Here is a 27,380-nt window from a genome sequence, read left to right as displayed (position 1 = left end):
AAATTCATCCTCCTGTGAAAGCCTGTCTGTCAGTACTTTATGGTAGCCAGCACATCACCAGATGGGATCAACCTATTAACTGCACTCATAACAAGGTGAGTATAAAGTGAGGTATTTTCTTTTTATGCAGGGCTGGTAATGATAAGGCAGTTTTAATAATACTATATTTGAAATTTATCACTACTTGTATCAGTGCACATTAGATCTGATGGCTGCATTGCTGGTCATGAACTTTCCAAGTAGATCTCACCATATCAAATTGGCCAGTCACTCAGTATTAGCAGCTCTACAGAATATAATGGCAGCTAATGACAGTTCAGCCTTGATATGAGCTCTTTCCCTGACCGTCTGTTGTTAGTAATGGCTGAGGGAGTGGTGTAGTGGGCAAGTAAAGACCATGGCAGGTTAGACATCAATCTCCTCTTGTGGGGGAAAGGTCTCTCTTTGAGACTGATAAATGTTAATTACTCAATCCTGACATCAGTCAGAGAGCGCAACCCAGGCAGCAAATTAAGGAGCTGGTGATGGAGAAAGGGGAATTACTTGTGAGTATGAGGCATTTTTTTCCCATATTAGTTTGTATTTTAAGTATTTATTTTTTTTATTACCTTTTTATAAATCTAATTAAAATCACATTCTGAGTCCAAAGGAACTGAATTAAAATGCTGGACGAGTGCAGTAAAATATTCACTTTGGTCTACTATCTATTTGGTTTATTATCTGGCAAACTTTAACAACTCGTCTTTACCTCACAAAGCCCCGTCTGAGTTTTTAAAGGCCAGTCTTTAAAATGCACTTTGCATTAGTTTCAGCAACCAAACTTAAGCCATGTTTAAACTGCCCACTCTGAACAATGCATGCTCATGTGGATGCTTGTGTAACTATAGAGCTGTGCGACTGACAGATTTAAATTACTGGTCACTTTGTTAGGTGACGCTTCTGATAAGCCAATTACATGGCAGCAGCTCTTTGCATTTAGGGACGTAGACTCTGACTGTGGCGGGTCTGAGTGTTTCAGAAACTCCTGATCTGCAGTAACTTCCCCACTCAATCATCTCTAGGGTTTACAGAGAACAGACTAAAAAAAGAGAAAATGCACAGTTCTCTGAGCAAAAATATTTTATTGATCCTAGAGGTCAGAGGAGAACGGCCAGACTGCTTCATGAAGCTAGGAAGGCAACATTAACTCAAACTTGTTACAACCAAGGTATACAGAAGAGCATCTTTGAATGCGCAACATACTGAAGCTTGAAGCAGATGGGCTACAACAATCAAGAACAGGAAACTGAGGCTACAATTCACATGGATTCTGGCCAATAGATGAAAATTTTTACCTGGTCTGATTGGTCTTAAATTTTTGCTGCAACATTCAGATGGTTGGGTCTAAATTTGGTGTACACAACATGAAAGCATGGATCCATCCTGCCTTGTATCACAATTCAGGACTGTGGTAGAGATGAAAAGGTGTGGAAAATATTTTCTTGGCATACTTTGGGCTCCTTAGCACCAAATTGAACATTGATTCAGTGCCATAGCCAACCTGAGTATTGTTGCCGACCTTTTCGATATTTGCCCATGGCTGCTTCCAGCAGGATAATGCACCACATCACAAAGCTCAAACTGTTTTTTTGAACATGACAGTGAGTGCACTGTATTTAAATAACCTCCACAGTCAAGGGATCTTATTAGAGCACCTTCGGGATGTGCCGGAACAAGAGATTCTTATCATGGATGTGCAACTGACAAATCCACAGCAACTGTGTGATGTTATCATGTCAATATGGACAAAAATCTCTGAGGAATATTTCTGGTACCTTGCTGAATTTAAACTCCAGAGGTACATCTAATAAAGTGGCTTCTAATTGTGTATTAAATTACAAAAATTGTGCCCTAGGATTGCAAAAACAAGAGTGGTACATTATTCAAGATAAAACATTTATTTCTTTTCATAATGGTGCTCTAATTTTTTATGTGTATTATAAATCCAAGGCTCCCCTTTAAATTTATATATCTCTTTAAAAGGTAAAACTGACAGAGTGGCTGCAGAGGGTTTTCAGCTAGAGCTTTTGAAACAAGAGTGTCAAAGGAACAACAAATATGAAAAGCATTAGGGCAGGAAGTTTGACAAATGCGTGATGTTTTAGAAGTTGTGCTGCTGTGTTAGTATAGTCATGGTATTAAAACTGACAGAAATAGAAGATGTGAGGAATAAAAGCGAAAGAAAAGAAATTTTCACCAACATTGAAATATAAAAATAATAAAATCGATAGAGCTGTACTGTCAGCACTTGAACACACTGACTGTCAAGCAGTCTGCATTGGAAACAAACAACAAGAACTGGTTCACATCTACATCTACTACTGGCTATGGGTAGCCAGGTCTTAATAAACCCATGCATATTGTCAGAGAGCAAATGATAGAGGTATCCTTAAAGGTTTTGAACAATGGTGGAGCACTGTGGCACAAACCACACTTCTCAGAAATACATACAAAATAATCAAAAATGACCTTTCAGCATGACCCAATAAATGATCATAAAACAAATTAAACAGGAGTAACTATGATTTGAGGTTTATGAACCGGAACCACTTAAGTCAAAGGCAAAAAAAATGAAGCAAGTATTAACCGGGGGAATTAAATAAGTATTTATTTGGTGCAGGGGCATATCGTCCATCTATTTGTCCTCATTAATCAATATAGCAGCTAACAGCCTTGCTCTGAGTCTGCCCAGTGGAAGTGGCAAGGATGTGATACAGCTAATCAATACTTCAGTGATTTTGCCTCGAAGAGAACACATGCTCTGTGAGTGAACCAGCTGATGAGTCCTCAAGAAATTCTAACACTAATCACCTGAAAAACTAGAACCGCTACAAGAGAAATCTTTTCTTCAAATTAACACACAACTTGATGCAGGCTCGACATTTTTGTGCATGTGAGCTAGAAAAAGAGAGACACAATTACAGAAGAGCAGACAGCCACAAGGATAGACTACAATTAGAGCTCACTGTATGTATAGCAAAAATAGGATCAGGACTAAACTGATGTTAATGATATTGAGATAAGTGTGTGCTAATTGAGGTTTCTTTGGCAGTGTTTGTGGACATCACCCACATCTATGCAAGCTGTTTAAATTGGTATCCTGTATATGAAAACAGCAAATAAGGGAGATGCGTCTCTTATATTTTATTTTATATGATGTTTTGCAGCCTGTGTTAATTCTCTTCTACCATGGAAACACGCTACAGTCAAAAGGAGGTTCGTGCACTGATGCGGTTTAAATGTTGTCATCATTTGTTAAAAGTCTGTTCGTGGGAAGTTTCATCCTTGCTTTCTCTTTTTAGAGTTAGCTCTTTTCTGTGCTCTGTGCACAAATACGTTTTGAAAAGAAAAGGCTCCATCGTGTCTGTGTAGGTTCTCAGTCATCCAGATCATGTTAAGGAGCTTGGAAAGAATGGACAACTCCCACTAGGGATTAAATACTTGGGACTCGCCACCATTTGGTTTTAGCACTGAAGAAGCTTCTTCAGGAAACTTAAAGAAGTCCAGCTGATTTATTTCCAAACTCCTCACACTAAAGGCTTCATCTTTTTTCTGAACAGACAAATGTGGGTGACTTTCAGTAGCGATTTGGAGTATATCCAAATATTGTTTGCTTCAAGATGAGCAATGAAGCTGGAAAATATTGGATGCACTTACAAAACTGTGCAAGCAGAAACCTGACAGAGGAGTCAAGATAGATTTCTAATCAGGTCATCAGTAGGACTCACCAATCAAAGAATTATGGTTTGTAATTAAGAAATGTGTTTATTTGTATTCGTGCAACCTCACAATGACACCACACCTATAGTTAAAAAACACTGCTGTATGTGTCCCCACATTCAAATTATTCTTTTTTATTTTAGTTTTTTTTTTCTTCCACTAAACAACTGAATGAAGCGCTCCTACAGAGATCACTGTGAACCAGGCTATTCATTTCTTCAGTTCTGTATACTGAAACAATACAATAATTTGCAGGTATTGATCTCACCTAGCTTTACAAGACAGTGAGCAATCATTTTGCCTTTGAAACCTTTGGCTTTCAGGAGCACTCTGTTATTGTCAAAGTTCAAGCTGGCAGGAAGCTTCCAACATGCCGTTAACTTCCAACTAAAAGACTGCTGGATTGCTTGGCAGTAACACTTTTTCTGAGAATGAGTCTGAAAAAATTTGACCCCATCCATTCGCACCATCACATTATTGCATCAGGTTGGAGGTATTTTCCAACCTAGCACAGATTTAGGGGAAACAAATCCCTGTACTAGTAGTCAAAGTGGAAAGCATTGTGATGAGATAAATCAGCTTGACAATATGTTTCCTTCACTAATGGTTTTCCTCTATCTCTTTCTCATTCTCAATGAGTTACATTGACACTCTGTCTCTGAACTCTTCGGTCCTTCATTTGCATCAAAGAATACCTAAAAGGTGGATCTCAATGTGAAGGAAGACGGGTTTCGCAGCGGCATCTGATCTTTTATTCATAACGCATCGCCGTCATTGTGCGTCTGTCTTTCCACTCTCATTCATCAGCACATTATGATATTGTTTTGTTTGTGTTGCCCCTGCTGCGAGAAGGGCATAAAACAATTCTCTTTTTAAATCCCTAATCAGGTCAGCCTCTGGTAATGACCCTAAATTGTGTGTGTGTGTTTATGTATGTGCATGTATGAGAGAGATATTGGGGGGATATTTAATCATATCAGTGCTTACTCACTCCTTTTGTCTCCCCTTTACTCTTTAAGTAGGAGGGTTCAGGTTTTACTGCATTATGAAGAAAATACATGAACTGCGGTATCTTTTGTTGTAAAACCTTAACAATGGAGCTGGGCTCACAGCTAACCAGCTCAATTTAACATTTATAGAGAAAGTGCAGTGCGATTAATACTCCACTCAGCCTTTACACTCACCGTTTAGGATTCTTTCAGCGTCGCCACTTATGCTGCTCCGTTATGATGTATGGGTCACTGACAGAAGAGATGCTTTACTTCATTCCACTGCTGCATAAGAAGCCACACAGACTTACTTGAGAACGGAACCGCACCAAAGAAATACCACATAAGTGTTTACCAATGGATCCCAGCTCACAGGAACTTTAGTTGTAATGCCAGCAGTATAGGCAAACAGATCGAACACGACACATTATCCCAGGCTGGCAGAAAGCTGTCAAATACATGACTGCAAGAAAATTCGCACTGCAAGGTCTGTGCACTTTAACAGTGCCCATGTCAGACGGATGACCCTGTAAAAAAGAGATGAGACTCTGAGTCGTGTTTATCAGAGTTCACTTGAAAACTTGTAAGGACTGCTGTAAACCAGACACAAGCATCTTAAGTGTCTTGTAAAAATGATAATTTAAGACATTACATTACGATCTAACTGGGGTTGGAAGGAAGACCCCCTCCATCCCAGCAGCAAAACAAAGCTCTGCACAGTGTGGCTCCTGCACTTGCCTCCTAAATGTTGAGAATATCTGCAATTCTTTATGATTGTAAGCAGAAAAAGAATCTTTTATTTAATTATTTAATTTATAAAAGTCGATAAAATGCCACTCATACATAGACAGGAGTGTTTCATTTTTGCTTCATAACTGGGTCTTTTTTAGGCAAGAAAAAAAAACTATATTAATATGAATTATGAACTCATACAATGACTCACTCTTTTGCAAAGGTAATTATCCCGCCAGACGCAAATGCTCTTCTCCTCTGATGCAGTGTGCATGCAGTCAGGTTGATAAGCATGGAGGACCCTGAAGAGAAAAGGAGGTTGTTATATTAGGACATTATATGGATATTATTACTTGAGGAAAGTAAGAATTACAGAATGCTTACTGCTGACTTATGTGATATTCCATTACATTGTGAATTGCCACCTTCTGCCTGTATTTTGTGTGTTCACTTAATTGACACATTTCCATAATATATTGATGTGCACATATTGCATAAATTTCTGCGTATCAATATGTGATAGAAAAGTCTTACTGAGATTACCTCCATATATTTTATGCACAAATCGCATAAAGATTTGATGCACAAATTGTATAAAATTTTCATGCACCAATTTTAGGCACAAATTGGTGCATAAAAATGAGCCATAATGCAGTAACTGAAGGATATGATGCTTGAAATATCCACGAGGAGCCCCTCTAGATGCCAGTTTTATGCATCCATGCCAATGTTCCATTAAAACCTACACAAATGCATACTGCTGACAGGACATAAAAAGTTCCTGAACTTAGTGGATAAGGGAGCATGGCAATCATACAGAGATCATACATATATCTCTGGACAAAAGTGTTGAGCCATGCCTCTTAATTTTAATAACCACAGGAACTCAGCCACCAAGTGGACGACCAAAATTAAAATTACAGAGCACGGTCGCCAAGCACTGAGGTGCATAGCAATCCCCCCCCAACACACACACACACACACACACACACACACACACACACACACACACACACACACACACACACTAACTGCAGAGCTGTGAACTACCTCTGGCATTAACATCAGCAGGAAAACTGAGCACCAGGAGCGTCATAACCTGTTTTTTTATGGCTGAACAGCTCCAGTGTGCAGGTGGCCCAGTACATTTGTCTGTATGTTGTAAGCAACTTCAAGAAAAACGCAAGATAACTGAGAGGCACAACTAATCACAAATACACAGTTAACAAAATATAAACTTAAAAAACTAAGATATGAGTAAAATAGTTGTCCCTGAATAACTACAGTTGCTAGTGACAGATCTTTTTTGTCTCCGATCCACAGAGATCATTCATCGTGTCACTCTTGTCTTGATGATAATTTAAATGCATAGCTCCACTGCTGAAAGGCTCTGTACTGTTCAATGGTTAATGGGTATCCACAGTGTGTAGGGGTGGATTGGATTTCCCTGAACCACCCTTTGGTACTATATACTATTTTCTACTATGGGGTCAGATTGCTGGAGCAGTCCCACAATGAACTGAGCCGCTCATCTCCACTCATCTCTTTTTCTACTTGGTCCCATAGTTTATGTTTTATCCTGGTCTCCCAATGTTCTACTTTTTTTCTCATCTCTTTCAGCTGCACCCTCCCACCCCCACCAGCCACAGTAGATGGCAGTGATCTCTTCCTGTTTAAAGGGAATTCTTCCTTTCCACTATTGCCACCTACTTGCTCATAAGGCAATCATCTGTTTGTCTCAGATATTGCAGGGCCTTCACCTTGCAACATAAAGCACAACTGTTATTGCCTCGAGGTGAAGTATAAAAGGTAAAGTGTGAAGTATATAAATAAAACTGAATTGAACTGAATGCTTAGAGTTTGTCCTTCTGGTCATGCCTGTTGTATGAGACAAACATCACAATTTTTGTGGCTCCTTAGAAGAAAGGGAAAAAAGAGAGAGAAATGCTAAGAAAGTCAACCCATTCAGTGAACCTCTCACCATTTTGCAAGCTGAGCTGATGCCTTGAAGCATGCAGCATAGCAACCAGTCCCAGAACAAAACCAGGAGACGCTCAGAGCAAACAAGTGTCATCTCATGGGACTCATGCTCACCAGGAGGAAAACGGCAGTCAAGCTTTCTCCTGGAGGCTGTGTGTCTGAGCAGGATCATGCCCAAACTCATCTCTTGCCTTACACTGGCATCAGATAATCTGTTTAAGTGTATTTTTGCCTCTTCTATCATTTCTTTATTAAACACTCACTGTGCAAACTGTTAGGTGAAACCGATGACTTTAGTTCTGTAAAATTAACAGTAGTTCAATTCTTCCTAATGCAGCTATATGCAAAAATCCAATTCATGAACACCTTGCGTGTGAGTCGCACAGTTGCTCAAACCAGACGTTTAACATGTGATATGTTCTCATCAACTTGCAATGCAAGTGCAATAAACTTCTCACAAGCAGCCATAAATGATTAGTTTAGGTCGCAGCCACGATGTTTCAGAATATGTCTGCGACTGTAAAAAAGTGTGAAGAGACGCATAATCAAAGAGGAAGGAAGCTAGACAGAGGCTTATGTTAGAAACAATTCAAGGATACTTCTTTTTAGCTGGTGACATTGTTTTGATTGCTGGTTCTAACATGAATATTGGCAAACACCTTCCGCCACTTAGCGATCTGTAAAGCATTAATTTGGCATCATTCAGGCATCCTTTTTTTCTTTTTAGAGTAATAACATATTACAGGACATATAGTGGCTTCTGTAAATAGAGTGCAGGAAATGATAATTATATGTTTGGATTTGCCGCTTGAGAGAAGATGTGACACGCCAAGATCCTGAAAGCAGCTGAAGCCGTACATCATCGTGGAAGTCAGCACAAGACTCGAGCAACAATAAAATGTGCCGTTCATCTTTTATGTTAACCTCGAATCAGATGTGTGTTATGGGAAGATCTCCTCTGGCGCTGTGCTTTGCGGGGGAAAAGCATAATTTGTTTCTCTTTTGATATCTTATTCTACTTGAATGGTGCTATAGGAGCAGGGAGCAAGAAGCAGGAAAGGGGATAAAGGAGGGAACTTTTCTCTTTCAAACCCACAGGGTCCCTCCATTGCTCTGCTGATGGTCTTTAATCGGTGTTTGGCACTGATGTGAAGAGGCTTGAGCTGCAGGGTCACCCTTTTGATACTTTTCAACATGACTCTGGTTTGTGTGCCTGTTCACTTTTCTCTTAAAGAATAGTCAATGTGAACACTGACAGCTTGGCCATTGGGCTTTCACCCAGCAGGGAACGCTGACTTTAAAATCTTCACTAGCTAACCTTTTTACATACTAACAAGAGTACTGTGGCGAGATTTTGGGATAAACATAATTTTTCTTTATTGATCGGCTCCATCCACTGAAAAAGGCAGAATAGAAAAACAAGGTTAAATGCGCCATCTTCTAAATGTCACTGATTTCTTTAACCCAGAGCTCAAGCTCTGATAACAGTAGTGTTTATGGTGTCGTTGTGCCATGTTAGGTTGGCCATCATGTTCAGCCTGCAGCTGATCTAAGACACACTCATAATTATGCAGCACTCTTAAGGTCTGAGTCATGAAGCTGAGCCAGGGCAGCTGTTTGCAGTCAGAGGTGTCCCATAGAGGGCACTGTTGGTTCTCATGAACGACCTGTGGCACAACAGGTTGCAGTGCTCCACTCTCTCTTCGCCAAGTGTACATTCGCTGTCCAGCCAACTTGACAGGCACGAGCGGAGAAATGGGAAATTATGTTTTGCCATAATTAACCAGCTGAACCTGATTTTTTATTTTTAATAAAATGCTTTAAACGTAAACGCGTGCCTCAAGCTGTCTTTTCCTGCAAGGCAGTGCACATGACATTGAGCTTTTCATGTAAAAATCGGTTTATTCCAAACAGTGTTAAATAATTCCTATCTCCATTCCCCACTGGGACAACTCTAATTAGTGTCTATTCCGCCGTGAGTCACGTGTATATGTTCATTTTCGCCCCCGAACCAACAGCGTAATTACCCTGCATCGTGAGGTGCCAAGCTCCTTTCTAATGTGCCAACTTTATTTATTATGATTACTATTATCTTTATTTCCAACGATGTGGGACAGAAAGCGCAGTCGTCTCGTGATCTGAGCTTTAGAAAACTGATGGGACTATACTTGCTGACGTGACTCCCGCAAACCCTCTAATTTGCCAATTCAGCCAGGAGTGCGCGTCCCATTCCACCTCCACCCCCTCAGTTTCTGCACCAACACTCTCCGGTCCACAACTACAGGCTACAGAGCGGCAACAGGATCCGCTTCACCACCGCCTTTCTCCCGCGCTCGCTGTCATCTGTGCACGCGTCTTCGCCGTGCGCAAAGTTGCAGGACTATTTGTGAGATAATACAAGTCCTGTACGACACTTAGCCCTCCGCGTGAACTACAAAGGCGATCTGGACCGTTGTAAATCCACCACTATGTGAAATACAACAAGAAGAAAACAGAATGTCTTACAAAGTGTTTGGATTTTTTTTTCGAGGATTGTTTTTTTTGCTGACCTCGTTGATTTAGGGAAAACATTTATATATATGTACAAATTGCAGCCTGTTAAGGAAAAGCCGCTCGAATTTCAAACCACATGCCAACATTGGATGAGACCGCGGCGCCCGGATCTTGTGCAATAAGAGAAATGGTAAGAAGCCACAGAGAAACACCGCAACACTTTCACACACTTGTTCTTATTTCCTTTGATTGACGTTTGCGTTGCTTTATTCGCTGCCTCCCACTCGACAGTTGTTGAAAAAAAACGTGTTTATTTTCTAGAAAGATAGTGAGACTCTAAGCTGTTAAAATTATGGCACAAATTCAGCAGAGGTCTGCCAAATATTGAGCATCCTTTGGGTGCTGGGTGCGATTTGTGACAGACGGTTTGTTTTCACGCGTCCCAAAGCACCTGTTTTGTCCTGTGGGTGAAAAAAAAAAACCTTAAGCTGAAAGAAAAAAGAAGTTGATTAATATAAATTCTCCATTTTGGGAGTGAAAACGAAAAATGCGGACTTTACTTCCCTGCTGTTTGCCCTCTACATGCTCTGTGTTTCACTGGGGTGACGCTCTGTGTTCATGTCTGTGATGGCAGGTGGTTTCGGACGGAATACAACAGTTTTGCTTTAAATGGAGAACTGCTCAGAGGGGATAAATTGTGTGCAAAGTTGTGCTGCTTTCTGCTGAGGGAGCTATCCATCCGGCTTCCACCGAATTACCACGAGTCCGAGGAGAGACATGGGGCCGCTCCGGTGGATGGGACTCACCGCGCTTCTCCTGTGCACAGGTACGACCCCCATGCGAAACCACAGTGAGCACTTGTGTTCATACATCTGCACAAGATTTATGGAAATGAAAGTTAATGGTCATGAAATAAGAGACACTATAAATACATCAACCTTTGCTGAGTGATTTCATTCACCTAATGAAATGCAAATGATGTCCTTTCAGCCAGCAGGACATATATAATTTATGAGACATATAATTAGCTGTAAGCTGTTGTGGCAGAATACAAAATGACGTGTAATATTAACATGAATGAACGATGACAGTTGCCTAGAGAGAGTGTGGGTTTGGTTGTTGGAGCAGGATGCAGTGTGTGAGTGTGGCACTGCAGAGCACCAGGAATAACAACAGGCTGCAGACACAACCCAGCAAAGCAGAAGAGATGCATCTTTTCATTAAGTTTGAGCTGCTCTGCTCTTGGAAAAAATAATATATGAGGGTAAATGTGTACTTGTGAGCGACAGCCATTGTGTTCAGGATGCCTAAGTGTATGCATTTTACTGTGAGATGAAGCTTTGTGTGACTTTAAAAATTGCACAGGCTTGTGGAGAAATTCGATTTAAAATGCCAATCCAGGGAAAATCAGTTTAATCCAGAGTGTTTAAATGCTATTTGAAGCTCTATGTTGAACATCCTCTCTTACTTTGCTATAGGTAGAAATCATCTCTAGCCTCAAATACAAAACACTTACTCTGTATTTATGTGTAAATTTATGTGCAGATTTTTGAACGCAGACAGCTTAAAGTTGGATTCATTAACACACAAACTTAAAAATAATACACTAGTAATTTAACCTCATTATCCAAAGCATTCATTTGCATAAATACACAATGTATCCAAAGACTATATTCAGGTAAATTAGGTTACGTTTAACTTTTAATAGTATGTAATGCTTAAAGAGTCACTTTAAGTTGTTGGGCATAGCTAGTTTTTAGTAAAAGTTAAAGTAGGCTACAGTATTGGAGACAAAGTTAAAGGAGGCAAGGGTGAGATGGTCTGGACATGTGCAGAGGAGGGATAGTGGACATTAGTGAAGAAGGCAGGTGGAAAAGAGGAAGACCACAGAGAGGAATGCACTGAAGGTGGACATGCAAAGGGTTGATGTGACAGAGGAGGATGCAAGGGATGGAGTGAGATGGAGGAAGATAATCTACTGTGGCGACCCCTGAAGGAAGCAGCTGAAAGCAGACAGCAGGTTAAAACATGTTACTGAGTCTTCCTGGTTTTCTGTCACCTTCAGAACGAGTCAAATCTTTCTGTTTCCAGTTTTAAACCAAGGCAAATCACATCTTTCCTGGAATACAAAAGACATAAGCAGAGGCATTTATATTCTTTTAGGAGAAGAAATATAACTTAGAAGTGCAAATAGTGATAAATATTCATAATGTGACCTAAACTCTTGCTGTAAATATCTCTCAGATATACTGTATCAAAGCTGCTTTTTTGCTGAACCTACCAGAGCTGTGTGTTTTTTGATGCTGGTTAAACTGTGAATTTGCTTTAACAAATCTCTGTGATCATGTAACGACTTTCCTCATTTGCTCTAATGGACTCCTTTCTAGTGATGATGCCCTCTGTGAATTCCTGATTAGAAAAAAAAAAGTTTTTCGTTTTACTGAAAATTGTTTTGGGGGAAAAAAAAATTTTCTTGAGGGAAGTGATTCTCCTCACAAGCTGAAAGCCACTCCAAAATATGAAGGTATCCAAAGATTGATCCATTTCTCATCAGTTTGGTCAGCCTCTTCAGGTGAAAGTGGAAAGGAAGAAGAAAAAAGAGATCCTGTCCTGTCAGTCAACCTCCTGCTGTTCACAGTCTCTGAGGATATTATGTCTCCAGCCACCTGATTGCTTTCACCCAGAGGATGTCTCTGCGAGGCGAGCACACTGACAGGCACATACTGTAGAGCATACCTACACACACTCACATACTGTCAGAGTAGCCATCAGGACATTTGGAAATATCTACAGCCTGGCATGCAGTAGGATGTGGTGCTGGCACTTTTTGCAGATTGGAGCTCTTTGTCAAACAGAAAAAAGTATTGGGGTGAAAAATTACCTTTACAGGGATGTTTTTTTTCCTTCACTTTGTCATATGGCACTGCCATTTAAATTGCCTTATTTGCACAATGTACAGTTTTTATTATCACTTACTCATCATAGCACTAAAAAGATACCTAAGTGCCTGGCATAAAGGGCACTGTACTAAACGTGGGAGGATTCTCACTTGAAGTTTGCCTGCTCTTTGTATGTATATGGACAGTTGAAAAGTTACAAAACCAAAACACTCATTCAGCATTAATTTAATAATAGCTCACTTGTGCTCTCACTTAAACACACACACACACACACACTTGCCTTTTATATCTTAGCGAGGACATCTAATTGACATAATGCTTTCCCTAGCCACTTACCCTAACCCTAACCATCAGAACTGAATACCTAACCCTAACCCTCCACATTTTGAGCCTCAAAAATGCTTCGAATTTGTGAGGCCTGGAATTTGGGCCACATAAGGGGCCGTTGGTTCCCTCAAGTATTGTAACAGTCGAAATTTTGTTCCTCACAAAGATGTATAAACATGAGCGCACACACAAACACACACGCAATATTGTGTTGAAACAATAACAGTAGAGTTGATTTACTCATATAAAGTACATAATGCCAGTGTAAACACAGTTTATTTAAGTCTATTCCAGTCTATCATCAAACAACAATGTTAAAATTATATGATTCAGTAAAGATCATCCTCTTTGAAAATGTTACATGCTTTCTTTCAGCATTATTTGTCCATGGCAACAAACAGAATAGTCAAAACACAACAGTCAAGTTAGTCATAAGGATTAGAAATGTTTGATTAAGGTAGGGACTGATAGCTGCTTCCAGCTAATAAAAATAGAAGTCTTTCTTGCATCTCTGAGATGATACAGGGAAGCTCAGTCTGAATTGTTCAGAATTTAAAAAAATGACATAGAAATTGTTCACATATTTAAGTGCAACAGTTCTCAATGTAAATAGAGCATGTGGGGGGCTCTGTAGTAGATAATGTTATTAAAATATTTGAGAAAAAATGTAGAAATCTCTGTACACAGGGGACAAGGCTAAAAACCAATATTGAGTGGCCGTGATCTCTGGGCTCCAAAATCACTGAGTGGTCTCAGGAGGTCTGTAACCCTTTAAAACCGGTCAGAGCGGGCACGCTCTGTTTTGCGCAACTACTTTTAAATCCCAGTAGCACTGCAACCACGTGAGCTAGCGCAATAATTTTTTTTGCATATGAAACCAGAGGAGTTGTACTTACTTCTTATGCCACCAGCTTGTCCTAGGTCACAGTTTCCTTCCACATATAGCTTTGCAAAAACTGCATAAAAAGCACTTGCAGCAACAAAAACATGATATTCCAGAAACACGCTTTGCCGCTCCGATCAGCTGTTCATAACACTTCCTGCAACGTCAGCGCGAACTATCGCACGTCCGCCATGACCTGCCCGAAACCAGAAGTGACGTCATTTTCGCGGAAATGTAGTTTTTTACCATCAGGGTATCATGGGCCTATACTGGTGTTTTTAAAGGTTATGTTTGACTTTATGACTTTCTGTGTTGTTTCTGGGATGCTTAGAACTAATATTGCACTGCTGGAAATAGTTTATTTTGATCCATATGCTGTTTTTTTGCAAATTTGCACTGTAATATTTATTTTCGTTTTTCCTGCAGTATATACAAATTGGTGTATTTCAAAAATAAAACTATGAAGACACTCAAAATAAATTTCCTGTGGTGGGAAACTAGTTTGTGCAACATTTTGTATTTACAGTTTTGAGGGATAAGCCTCTTAAAGTTCTCTAACTAGAAATATATGTTAAAAAAACAAAAACGATTTTCAATTTTTTTGTAGTTTATTGCACTTTTTTGCAATTTATGTAATTACTATGCACTTAATGCAGACATATTATTAAAATCTAGGCTGTAATGGTTGTATTGATGTATAGCAACTTGAAATGCTCCCAAAAATGGCACCACACCATGTAAAAATATAATATAAGCTCTGGCGGACTTGGTTCTATGGTAGGTCTTAAAGGGTTAAGAAACAATTTCAGTTTGTTGCTATGGGAATGCAAGTTACGTTATTACCGTACAAGAAAAAATATGCAAAAAAAATCTTGGAATACCGCTAACTTTTCCTGGCCTTTTTTATTTTTATGAGCTTAATTGAGATGCTCTTTCTGATTTCTTTCTGGAAATCGTGGATGACACGTTCTTTGAGCTGAAGAGGAGAGCAATCATTGGCTTGTTCAATAATAATATGATGCTACAGGGGTGTATTAGTGGGTAACTTAGGTTCCATTAATGCTGAATGATATATAGATGTTTGTCCTTTTCAGGGGCGGTCTTGAAGACTTTATCAAGGGGACGAGTGCTAAATACCATAAATATAATCCACTGAAAACATTTAATCCACTGTGGAATGAAAAATTTAACAAAGAAAGCTAAAATTTTATAACGAGTAACAACAGGAAGCACTGGGTTCATTGGTTTCTGCGGTTTTCAAACAGAGCTGTTTTGGAACAAGTGCATCAGATTTAAAATGTATGTATCATATATTTTTCAAATAAAACACACACAAAAAAGTGTTTTCAACACTTGATGTCTTTATCTGCTTTATTTATATTTTACTGAGTATCCCAACTATTTGGAAAAAGTTGTTGTACATAAATATTAAACTCACTCGTCTCTTTGTTAGGTACAGTTTGCCCTTGCTTTCAGAACCACCTTAATTTTTTATGGCATAGATTCAACAAGGTTGCTGGAAACATCCTTCAGCCATTTTGGCACATATTGATGTGATAGCATCACACAGTTGCTGCAGATTTGTTTGCTTAACATCCACGATGACAAACTCCTGTTCCACCAAATCCCAATGGTGCTCTGTTGAGATCTGGTGACTTCGGAGGCCATTGGAGTATCATGTACTATTTTTCATTTTCAAGAATCCAGTTTGAGATGACTTGAGCTTTGTGACATGTTGACACTGTGGTCATAAAAGACATGGTTAGCATAAATGGTACTCAGGGATCCAGACTGTGCCCAGAAAATATCTCCCACACCACCACCGAGCTGAAGCATTGATAAAAAGCACAATGGATAACTGCTTTCATGCTGTTTACACCAAACTACTACTCTCTGAATATTGCAGGAGAAATCGATGCTCATTATACCAGGCAACATTTTTTCATCTGGTGGCACCTGGTGTGATTTTCTGCTGCTGTAGCCCATCTGCTTCAAGTTTTGACGTGTTGTGCACTGACAGATAATCGTCCACAAACTTTGGTTGTAATGACTGGTTATTTAAGATACCGTTTCCTTCCTATTGGCTCGAAGGAGAGAGCGAAACAGGCAGAGAAAACTTCTCTGAGGAAATAATCAGTTTCTGAAATATTCAGCTGGTGGCAATAACCATGCCACACCTTCTTCCACATTCTGATGCTCAGTTTGAACTTAAGCAGGTCCTCAAGACAATGTTTACATGGATAAATGCTTTGAGTTGCAGCCATGTGATTGGCTAATTAGAAATTGGGGTTAACGAGATCCGCTTTGATAAACAGGTGTTCCTAACAAAGTGCTGGTGACTTCATGTTCCTTTTTTTGCCTTCTAGTTTGGCAACAGGCTGGAACCCCTATAAAAGCTTAAAAATGGTTCTTGGGCAAACATAACCTCTGTACTCCTATAAAAGGTTATAAAAAGTGGAAGGTTTATGTTTGAAAGGTGATCCTTTGTATGTAAAGTTCAAAAGCCCCATTAAGAAACTCTACATGTGCCCCCAGAGGCAAGAGATTATCTCCACATTCTGTAGCTCAGTGAGTTTTGATGCTGTTGTCACAATATATTCCATCAGGAATTTTAGTCAGTTCAGCTTCATTGACAGTTGTTGTGATAGCATAATTAGAGTTTGGTGACGTTCAAGCATCAGTTGCTGTTGCCTGCTGCGTCAAATTTCACGGATGCGTTTTTGTTACCCTGATAAATTTTTATCTTCACGTCAGAGGTAATGCTTTTACAGCGCCCGCGCCGACTTGCTCAGTCAACGTCTGTATATTATGTTTTCCTGTAACTTTTCCACGATTTTGAAATCGCAAATTAAAACTCGTACTGACATCAGCTGATTTAAGCAAACAGTGTCTTCGCCACTTTTAGATGCCAAAGTGTATTTGACAGGGATTAAAGTCATTCTATGGGGTGTTTTTAGAAACAGGCCAAAAGCTGAGTTAAAACTGATTATCTCATGCCACTGTGAAAGAAAGTGAGAGAGGAAGAGCCCAAAGTGACCCTGCACACACATTAAGGCTGTGAAATCTAAACTGGCAACTACCTCCAGGATAGTAAAGTCTCATGGGATATTACTTGTTGGCTCTTAACATCTCCTGGATTAATTCTGGGAGGGAGTTGGCAGGGATGTGTGGTTCTGGGCAGTGATTTTACTTAAAGAAACAGCAGAGGCCTGTGGAATTAGCTGACTTTGTCGAAAAGTCTTATATAAAATAACCTCTCGTCTTTTCTTCTCCGTTTTCTCCTGTTTTCCCTCTAATGGGTTCTAAGTGCTATAATGGCGATAACCATAAAACAAAAACGTAGGTACTTTTTACTGAAGGGTTTTGTCCAGGAAGGAAAATATTGAGCGAGTCTTATTGAGGGTCTTTCCTGGGGCAAAGTCAACATTTACCACACTGATAAAAGACATACTGCATTGTTTCTAAAGCTATAAGTCAAAGGAGAAACATAGTTATTAATAATTTGATAAATCCATTTAAAAAAAGAAAAAGTACAGTGAATGAAATGTTGCATTGTAAGTTGATGGATGAAGCTTGGGTTATCCTGCGTGGCACTGTAGTTACACGAGGCTCCAGAGAGGAGCAGCAGGAAATGTTACACCAGGGAGCCATATGTCATTTTGTATGGATCATAACACAGAGACAAAAGTCATAAAATGAAAAGAGATGTAGAGTTATGTTGAGAACAAATTGTAAGACAAACCAATCAAATTTGTATGCTTCAAAAAGCTTCTGCGCACCATTGTCTCGAATAAAGCAAATTGAATTTTATACGAATCCTTCAGAGAGCAGCAGAAAGGAATGCTACAGGAGGGAGCCATAAGTCATGATATAAGTTTTATATGGATTACAGCACAGGGAGGCTAGTCACAAGATGAGAAGTATGGTAAAGGCTTGTTGCATATTTTTATCATGAAAAGATGGAATTTTTTTAGTTTTTATTATTTTATTTTTTTAGCTCTAAACATAACCGGTGCAGTAAAAAGTAAAAAAAAAAACAGTTTATGACCACTCTTTGCTAAGGTATGCTTATGCACAATCTTTTTACGGTACTTGGCAGGTAGGCTGTTCCCGACATCGTAGAGGACTTGTCACAGTTCGTCTGTGGATTTAGGCTGTCGCTCAGTTGCTTCCATCTCCTCATGTAAGCCCAGACAGACTCAGTGATGTTGAGATCAGGGCTCTGTGGGGGCCACACCATCTGTTCCAGGACTTCTTGTTCTTCCTGCTGCTGAAAAATATTTTTTTATGACTTAGGCTGTATGATTGGGGTTGTTTTTCTGGTGTTGCAGAATGGGTGGGACCAAGTAAACATGTAAATGTGCGCCAGTGCTACTCTAATGGGAAAGTAGTAAATTATGATATAAATGATTAACCATACTATAACACTTAAGCTGCATTGCTTTTGCTTTGCTTTCATCGACGTACATTTTGGGTCACGATGTTCAGATAAATGCAAATCTTAACCTTCCTTTAGCTTTGTTTTAACCTCTGCCAGTTTCTAGGAAAACTTTTGAGTTTTTAAACTTAGTTTTTTTGTGTGTTATTTCCCCCTTGTGTTTTCTGCCTGTCACATTGCACCATGGCACAATATACAAATATTTTTACGAGGAAAATTATTCAAAAATATCACAAATGACAAGTTTGAATTCAGTTTGTGCTCTGTTTACTTTACCTTCGCTCACTGAATGGTTAGTTTTGGGTGCCAAAACTTCTTGGTTAGGTTTAGGAAAAGGTGCACATTGAACAGTCACTCTTAAAGTACAGATATCCAGGAATACCTTGTGTATGTCCCTGCAGCAACTATGACAGATTGGCAGTATCTGATGCTCTAGAATAGGCTGACATTTTGTAAGAAACACAACTGAATATTCACTTGCAATGATTTTTCCAGAATAGAAGGTCCTAAGATTTTGTACCACATGCAAGTCATAGGGTTCACAGGGACATCCAAAGTGCAGGACTGAATAATCATCAGAGTCAAATCTTCAAATTCTGAAGTCTTGTGGTCCTGGATATGAATCCATCTGCTGGCCGGTGTCTTTCTGTGTGAGATTTTAAAGTTCTTTCTCTGCCTGTGTGGGCTCTCTTTAGGTCTCTGGATTCCTCCCACGGTCCAAAGAAATGCTTCACAAGGTCAACTGGTGATTCTAAATTGGCCGCAGGTGTGAATGTGTCTCCGTGATAGCCCTGTGACTGGCTGGTGACTTGTTCAGGGTGTACCCCACTTTTTGCTCTAAGACAGGCCCAAGCCTAGAAGAAAATAGATGGCTCCTTTGCTTATGATAGTTTAAAAAATGTATTATGGTTGCATAATAAAGTATGTAGCATTCTATCCAAAACTATAGTTACATGTTTCAATGGTAGAGCAAAGCTCCCAAATCTAAAAAAAGTGCATGTGTAAACCTAATTATAAAAAAACACATCTACTCTTTAACTGTTAAAAAATTGTGTGGTCCAAACAATGTTTCTATGCATTACAGGCAAATTATTGTTTACCATTTTACCCAACATTTCCACACATTATATTTATTGCTTATTTAGGCTGTTTTGATGGCCATCTCCTGATCATAGACACTTTAATGTTCTCTTTATCGAAATTCTTGTTTTTCCTTGTTTTCTTCACATCTTACATGCTAACAAATAATTCACTTATTTCTATCAAAGTATATGCCTACTGTAACCTAAATCCCTTGGCTTTTTTTGAACTTTTTCCCCTCCTCCTCCTCATCATAACACTCCTCTGTAGAACTATCCTCACTTGCCGGCTCCATCGCAGTGCTGCCTGAAAATGATTTCCTCCTTTTCATCACTGGAGTCTGTGTCTGAAGAGCATGGGGGGATTACTCTCATCCTTTCTTTTGTCGAATAATGTGCTAACAGTGATGGCCTGCAGGAAAATATATGGCGCTGTCATCGTTTGCACAGAGTACCTGAGCATGCTGTTAACATGTCTTTTTATTGCTGAATAACACGTGCTGACCAAGAAGAAAAAATGTTTTCAAACCTGAGTTTCATGAATTTAATTGCATTGCTTTAACCTTTATGGCTGGACTCAAACACAGGAGCTTATTGCTGTGAGGCGGCAGTGTACCACCCCAGTTTATGTCTCCTGGTTTTGCACTCTAGGTGACCTGAGCTCTCATATTCTGTCATAGAAACGTATAAAACTTGTCCCCAAACTTATTAAAAACAACAATTCAGGGTTTAATGCAATGCTTGTATATTTTCTTAGTTATGAATTGAAGATATGTGTTACATAGACTGTAAGGTAAATATTAATCAGAACATAGATTAAATTATAACCTGTGGAAAACCAACTTTGACAGTTTTGACACCATCTATTAGGCCAGTGGTTCCCAAACTGTTTTTGCTAGGCCCCCCTTTGTTTTACAAGAAAAATGTTCGCGCCCCCCCACTGCAGAATGGCAGATAGAGACAAAATACTGTTAATCTGACTATCTTCAGGTTTTACATGCTTATATATACACACGCAGTTACTGTCCCTCCATTTACAAAGGCAGAGGCATCACGGGATACTGTTTGTCCGTGATTTGAACCGGGGGAATAAATTGTGGCAGGATCAGCCTGATATTATTTGTATCCCACTGTAACTTTGCTGTATAAAGAGCTAACATCTCCAAAATGTCAGGAGTAGTTAGTCATTACAACAAGTGTTTGTGAACTAAAAATCAACAATGTGGGATACTGTTTAAACAGCCCAGCGGTGCTCCCGACAAAGGGAAAAGCAATTCTGCAGGGGAGACCTACCTCGGCACTTGTGCAGGTGAAACCAAAGGGCAGATATGCTTCACCATATTTTCTAGTCTTTGGCTTAGAATGAAGTTGGTTTGGAAACATATTCAGCGATGCTTCATCTCCTGCTTTGCGTTTGTGTGGGCGCCCGGGCTAGCAGTGTTCAAGCGTTTTGTTTTGTTTTTCCCCCTTTTCATCCCGCGTGTGGGGCCCATGGCAGGGGGCCCCCCCCTGCCATGGGCCCCACACTTTGGGAAGGTCTGTATTAGGCAATGAATGACTTTTCATTTAAGGGGTTTTAGTAACATCATATTTAGGTTGTTCTTGTCATGTGGCGCATGCTGTATAAGATTTTGACACATTTATAGTAACTATAGCTGCTGCTTAAGAAAAGAAAGTTATAACAGCATCAGGCTAAGGATGCTGTAATTGAAATTGATATTGACTTTTTTTCCCCTTTAGTTAGCTAAAGGCATTAGCTAATATCATTAGCTGTGCATGCTAAGTGATTGACGAGAATTGGCTTTGCTGTTGCATGGTGACTTTACAGTACAGTGACTTTCCATCACATTTCTCTGTGCTGAGAATTAAAGCTACAGGAATATTGGTGACTCTTGTTTTTCCAGACTTGTGTCCACTGTAATTGCTCATTTAGTTGCATTTTCTCATTAGAACTTGTACAGTAATGACAGAGAATTGTGTTGTTCTCCTGACGTGATGCTCAGTCTTGCCTGACCCTATCCTGCAACAACAGCAGAAATAGCAGAAAAAGTGTTTTTCTTAAGCAATATATTTTGGGAATTAGGAATAGGATTTGACAAAACAGTTTTTTAAGGTTACATTGTAGGTGCAAAGTTTTATAAATAATTTAGCTTAATTATTTGCAGATGGTAAGTGGTAAACTATATTTTAGAATCTACTAATTACAACTAACACATTACTTAATATTACATATAAGTAATTTAATTATTGTAGAAGATCATTATGGAACTGTTAAAAAATGAATTTTGGATAATGTGTTGTTTTCATTACGCAATAAAGAAGAAATGAAAAACCGAGGGCCCGCTGTTAAACAGATTGAACGGGTCATTGCCTACATTTTAAATTTGACCTCACAGTTGGCTAGAATAAAATAAAAAAAATTTTAATGAATTAATTATTGTAATAGTAAAACAGTCAAAGTTTACTATCTTGCCCACGTCTGCCTCCACTTCTGCAGCCGCTCTCTCATCCACCGTGCACACTGCTCTGCCAGATGTTTAATTTATGCCACTGCGGTTGTGTCTGTTTGCAGAGGCATTTGCCTATTTCTCTCATGTAGTCCTCCAAAATCCCACCTATATGGTGCTCAGTGTGAATGATGCTGTGCGTTGGCCGAATGCTGATTTGTTTACAAGTGGGCTGGAATGGGGAGGGGAGCGACAGCAGAGTTCATCACAAACACAAAAAATGATCAAAGATCAGAAAATGTAATACGAAAAGTACAGACGATAGCTGCAGTGGACACTGCCTATTGTTTTCAACACTTAATTTCAGTTAGTTCTTTGCACGTTATGAATTTTGCTCTTCTTTTTGCTGATGCTGATGGAACAATAAGCCCACACACTGATCGTCCCATATATTTTTGACACTTCACCTGCAGTCTCACCACTGCTGAACCCCATCAGTCTGATGCCCTTCTCAGCTTTGTTCCTCAGGCCCTAAACACTTCCAATGAGTTTTAGACCATCAAATAAGTTTTAACATTAAAGGTGAAGATAACACAAACAAATACAAGATGCAGTTTCTAAATGATGATTTCATTCATTAAGGAGAAAAAGCCATTTAAACCCACCTGGCCCTGTCTGAAAAGGTAATTACCCCCTAACCTGAATATTTGGTTGCGCTACCCTTGGTGATAAGAAATGCAATCAAGCTTTTTGCAGTAATTGGCAATGAGTCTTTCACATCGCTGTGGAGGAATTTGCACAATTGTTGTAATTCAGCCACATTGGGGATGGGGGGAGGGGGGTGTTTGAGTATGAGCAGCGTGTTTAAGCTCATGCTAACGCATCTCAATCTGATTTAAATCTGGACTTTGATTAAGTCACTGGAAAGCCTCCATTCTGTTTTTTTTTGTTTGTTTGCTTGTTTGTTTGTTTGTTTATGTCTTGGATCACTGTTCTGCTGCATAAGCCAAGTGCATTTGAGCTTCAGGACACAAACTGGTGACATTCTCCTTCAGGATTTTCTGGTGGAGAGCAGAATTCATGGTTCCATCAACGGTGGCAAGTTGTCCAGGTCCTTAAATAACAAAGCAAATCCAGGCCATCACACTACCGCCACCATGTTTGACTGCTGGTGTGATGTTCTTTGTATGAAATGCTGTGTTAGTTTTTCACCAGATGTAATAATGCAACAAGCGTGGCAGTAATCAGGCCTGGGTGTGGTTAATCACAGTTAAATCATGATTTAATTACTTTTTGATATAGGGCCAGGTATTTTCACGCAAATACATGACATCTTAATTTAAAACTTGTGTTACTCGGGTTATCTTTGTGCGATATGAAAATTTGCTTGGTAATCTGAAATCAGTGTGACAAATATGCAAAAGAAAAAGAAATCAGTAAGAGAGGAAAGGCAGCTCTCACTTATGTCATAGCATATATCAAAATGTAAACAACACGCATTGCTAGGCAACCAGGCATGCTGCAAATGTTGAGCGCAGCATTTTACATTGATGTGTATTGGACGGAATCGGCCATATTTTTTTATCCCATGTACCCCAAGAATAAAACAACTTAAGGAAAAGTCGATGGGGTTTTAATTTTAACAAAGTCACATGATTTTTAAAAAAGTCTTTTTTGGCAGTTCTAAAAATTGAGGCTCCAGAAAACATGTCATAAAGGGATTTTACTCCTCTGTGATTAACTCCACTCTTGCAGCATTGTCGTCTCCTTTTCCAGAATTCCACAGAAAATTCGTTGAAGAAAAAAATGGATGTAAAATTTCTCTCTTTTCCCACAGGTTTCTCTTTACTAATAGGATGAAACACAGCAAAGATGAAAGGGAGAATAATCGATATATGACAGCGTAATGATGAAATGCTTCCCTGCTTCCCCTCTTCACTCTTAGTGTTTGGAGGATTGGGATTACACCATGCCTAACCAAAGCATGAAGATCTGTGCTGATTCACCTCGACACACATAATCACACACAGACACGTGTGCACAGAATCATTAAAGATTTTGTGACACATTGTAGCTGTGCACTGTAAACACACACACACACACAGGCACACACAGCCTCATCTCCTTGGGCAAACAACTTCACAGCCATCCAACTAGGAAAAGATCGCACTCTGCGGGAGGTCTAGAGACAATTAGCATAACTAACAGAACACTCGGCACACACACAGTAAATCAGAAGGAAATGGGAACGAACCTACCCACTCGGAGCATTGAAAGAATTTTAACAGCATTTTTGGCACCTCCTGCAAGACAGATTGACAGCGAGAGATCACATATTTATCTCACTTCATCAGCTTTGGTCCCATAAGACAATGGAGGTACAGTACGTGCTTTCCTCTCTTGCAAGTCTGTCACCTGGGTTTCATCCCCCCCACTGAGATGTCCTCACACTGCATCACTTGCCAGAAGAGTAGTGCAATAAGTTGTCAGAGAAAGCCAATAACCGTTTTTTCTTTTCTTGTATTCTTGAAGATGGTTATATCATTTTTGCCAGTTTTTGTGTGTGTCAATGCGGCAAATATGGAGGTAGAGGAAGAGGGGGTATTACGTGCCTAGGTCAGAAAAGTAAGCAATTCCCTGTGTTATTTTTCTTCTTCTTCTACTTCTATTAGTGTGGAAACAGTGCGGACGTGTGGCAACGTCAAAAGATTTTTCTTCTTAAGTCCCAACGCAGTTCATCTTTCGAAGTCTCCTTTCTTCTTGTCTGTCTGCTGCCCGTTTTCATGCTCATTATTGGCTGCTTCACCTGAGTGTCAGTCTGCGGTGAAGAGCTGATCCTCATTATTTAATTTACCGCCCAGTTCATTAAATGTTAAGAGACAGAAAAATAACCACTGGAAAAGTTTAGCCTCAGCACAAAAAACACAAAATACAAAAAAAGAAAGAAAGAAAGAGGAAGTGGAGGCAAATTTTAATTTCCAACTTGATAGACACTACAGAATTGAAACCTAAGGGCAAACTATTCCACACCTTTAGGAATGTGATTCCCAAACCGGGACTCAATTCCCTTACCAATTTTCAGCAACACTGCCTCAAGAGAGGTAAACATTACTGAGAGCCCTATCCAATAAAAAAAATGTATTAGCAATAGGACTTCCATCTTCCCAAACCTATATCTGTATAAGTGCTAATAGTTTGATCCAGTAAGCAAAGGGGAGCTCAGAACACTTCAACCATAGTGATGAATAGATTTAAATAGTCTGGCACTTTTCAGACTTAATAATTGGGTACTATTTGCTTCAGATTATCAGAAATGTGCACTAGTGCGTGTAACTTCTGATAGCCAGATAATACTGGTTCTTCAGTATTACTTTGTGCGGGAACAAAGTATAAGGTCATAAACAGTTTTATATAGTACCAAGGTTTGGATTTCAGTAGCTGCATCTATGTGTATCTGTGTTTCACTTGGCTGGCTGATACATTGGCCAGAAGAATGAGACACAGATATTGATCGATTTGTGGGCTTCGGGCCAGACCTGGGCTCAGAATTGTGAGCAGCCTTAAAAACTGTTATTGGTTAATTCCTTGTTAACGTTAAATGTGCTGATGGCCAATTGGTAGGCCCTATTAGGTCAGAAAATTGCAGTCTGTGCAACAGTGGAGCAGATGCCATCATGAAATGAGAAAAATCTGTTTTTGAGCAGAACGGTGTGTGTGTGTGTGTGTGTGCGTGCGTGCGTGCGTGCGTGCGTGCGTGCGTGTGTGTGTGTAATAGCAACTCTGACATACACGTCTGCTTCCCAATTTCGGTGTAGCCTTCCAAAGAATGAATCTGATTTGCAATAATCAGATATGTTTATAAGCACATATGGCCCTTATTTATTTTATCCCCCCATGTATTCTCTTCCTCTCGTCCTCCTCATCCATCCTGTGCTCAACCCTCCTTTCCCTGCTTACTAGATTTCCCCACCACCTCCACCTTCACATCTTACTCTGAGTCCTCTTATCCTCTGTGGCCTTTTCCCGCTTCATTGATGTTTTCTCTGTTCCTCACATGAAATAACATGCGCAAATTAAAGTGAAAGATTAAAAAGCAAGATTTGTGATTTTCCTCAATGCACTGGAATATTTAAGACTGTTAGGAGTGCAACTGTAACATTTCAAGGAAAAAATAATTAAAAGACACCCCCCCCCCCCCCCCCAAAAAAAAAAAAAAAAACAGAAAAAAAAAAAAACAGGGGTGAAGACATTAAATGAAGTTCAGCATTTTGGTAAATAACTCTTAATTTTAATCTTTTTCTTGTGTGTCTATTTTATATAAGAAGCTCCAGCAAGCAGTTAATTAAGGTAGGATCAGGACTGGAAACAGGAAAAATGGCACATCTTGAAGCCAGTTACTAGTGAGCCCCTTGCTGCCTTATTTGAAACAAATAACCCACGTTGCATGGGTTATATGTACAGCCTTCATCACTGTCAGGTTGTTAAACCACCAGGACCCACCAGGAATACAACTTTAGTGTGCTAAAGGTTGCCTATTTCAGACAAAGACAGGCTAACCTTCTACCCCAGCCTGGGCTCACGGCAGTTCCTGATATAGTAACAAGCTTTAATCTGTTTATTTGTGTTGCTGGATGGGAATTTTCTAACATTGTTTTGGTCCACATTATTTAATTTTTTTGAACTCCAACATTCATCAGTTCCTTTCATATGTACCGATCAAAGGGAAGAGAAAAAAAAGTAATCATGTAAGTAAGGATGGCTATCACACCAGAGACCCACGTTTGAGTTGGACACATTATTCTTTGTAATATGTTATTATTTACAAATATGTTACTTGGATAGGTGTATAATTGTACAAGGTTAGGCATTCAAACTGAAATAAAAAATATGGTTTGGGTTCAAATGCAACAATTGGCTTTAAAACTTTTTCTGGTTGCCATGGCAATACCCGCCCTACTATCAGCATAAATGGTACGTACATAAAATATTTGCATTAATCACAGTTGCTTTCATTAAAAATCACTGATTTTTTGTGACAATATCATGAGCTTCCATGCGACTGGGTTGTTCACCCTGAAGTCAGTCTTAATGCTAAGCAGAGACGACTGCCTGCTGACTACATCTTCAACTTTTTTTTAACATGATTCACAAGGATAATGCCAGTTCTGTCATTTAGCTCTGTGAATTAAAAGTTAATAATAATTTACACCAGGTAAATACTAAACCACTGCATTAGCTTCAATGAAGAGATAAATAAAGAGTTATTGTCAATGCACTGACACCTTAATATTCGACCTGTTTATTTAATATATGCCATCTTTGGTACTATAATATTAGGAAAATATCATATAGA

At 39.4% G+C, this 27,380-nt stretch overlaps 1 protein-coding gene across 1 annotated transcript in view; it reads left to right on the top strand.

Annotated features, from left to right (window-relative positions):
• The first annotated feature begins 9,748 nt into the window (after nt 1-9,748).
• LOC146705698 (transmembrane protein 132C-like) overlaps nt 9,749-27,380 on the top strand; it is a 196,710-nt gene continuing 179,078 nt past the window's right edge. The window contains exons 1-2 of the mRNA XM_085463479.1: nt 9,749-10,143; nt 10,588-10,779. Coding sequence (XP_085319605.1) covers nt 10,731-10,779 — 49 coding nt within the window. The 5' untranslated portion in view covers nt 9,749-10,143; nt 10,588-10,730. The remainder of the gene's footprint in view (nt 10,144-10,587; nt 10,780-27,380) is intronic.

Source organism: Copadichromis virginalis, linkage group LG7, assembly GCF_057382275.1.
Source record: "Copadichromis virginalis isolate Kocher_CV1m ecotype Utaka linkage group LG7, C_Virginalis_male_GT1.1, whole genome shotgun sequence".
NCBI lineage: Eukaryota > Metazoa > Chordata > Actinopteri > Cichliformes > Cichlidae > Copadichromis > Copadichromis virginalis.
This window is presented reverse-complemented; position numbering and strand designations above follow the sequence as displayed.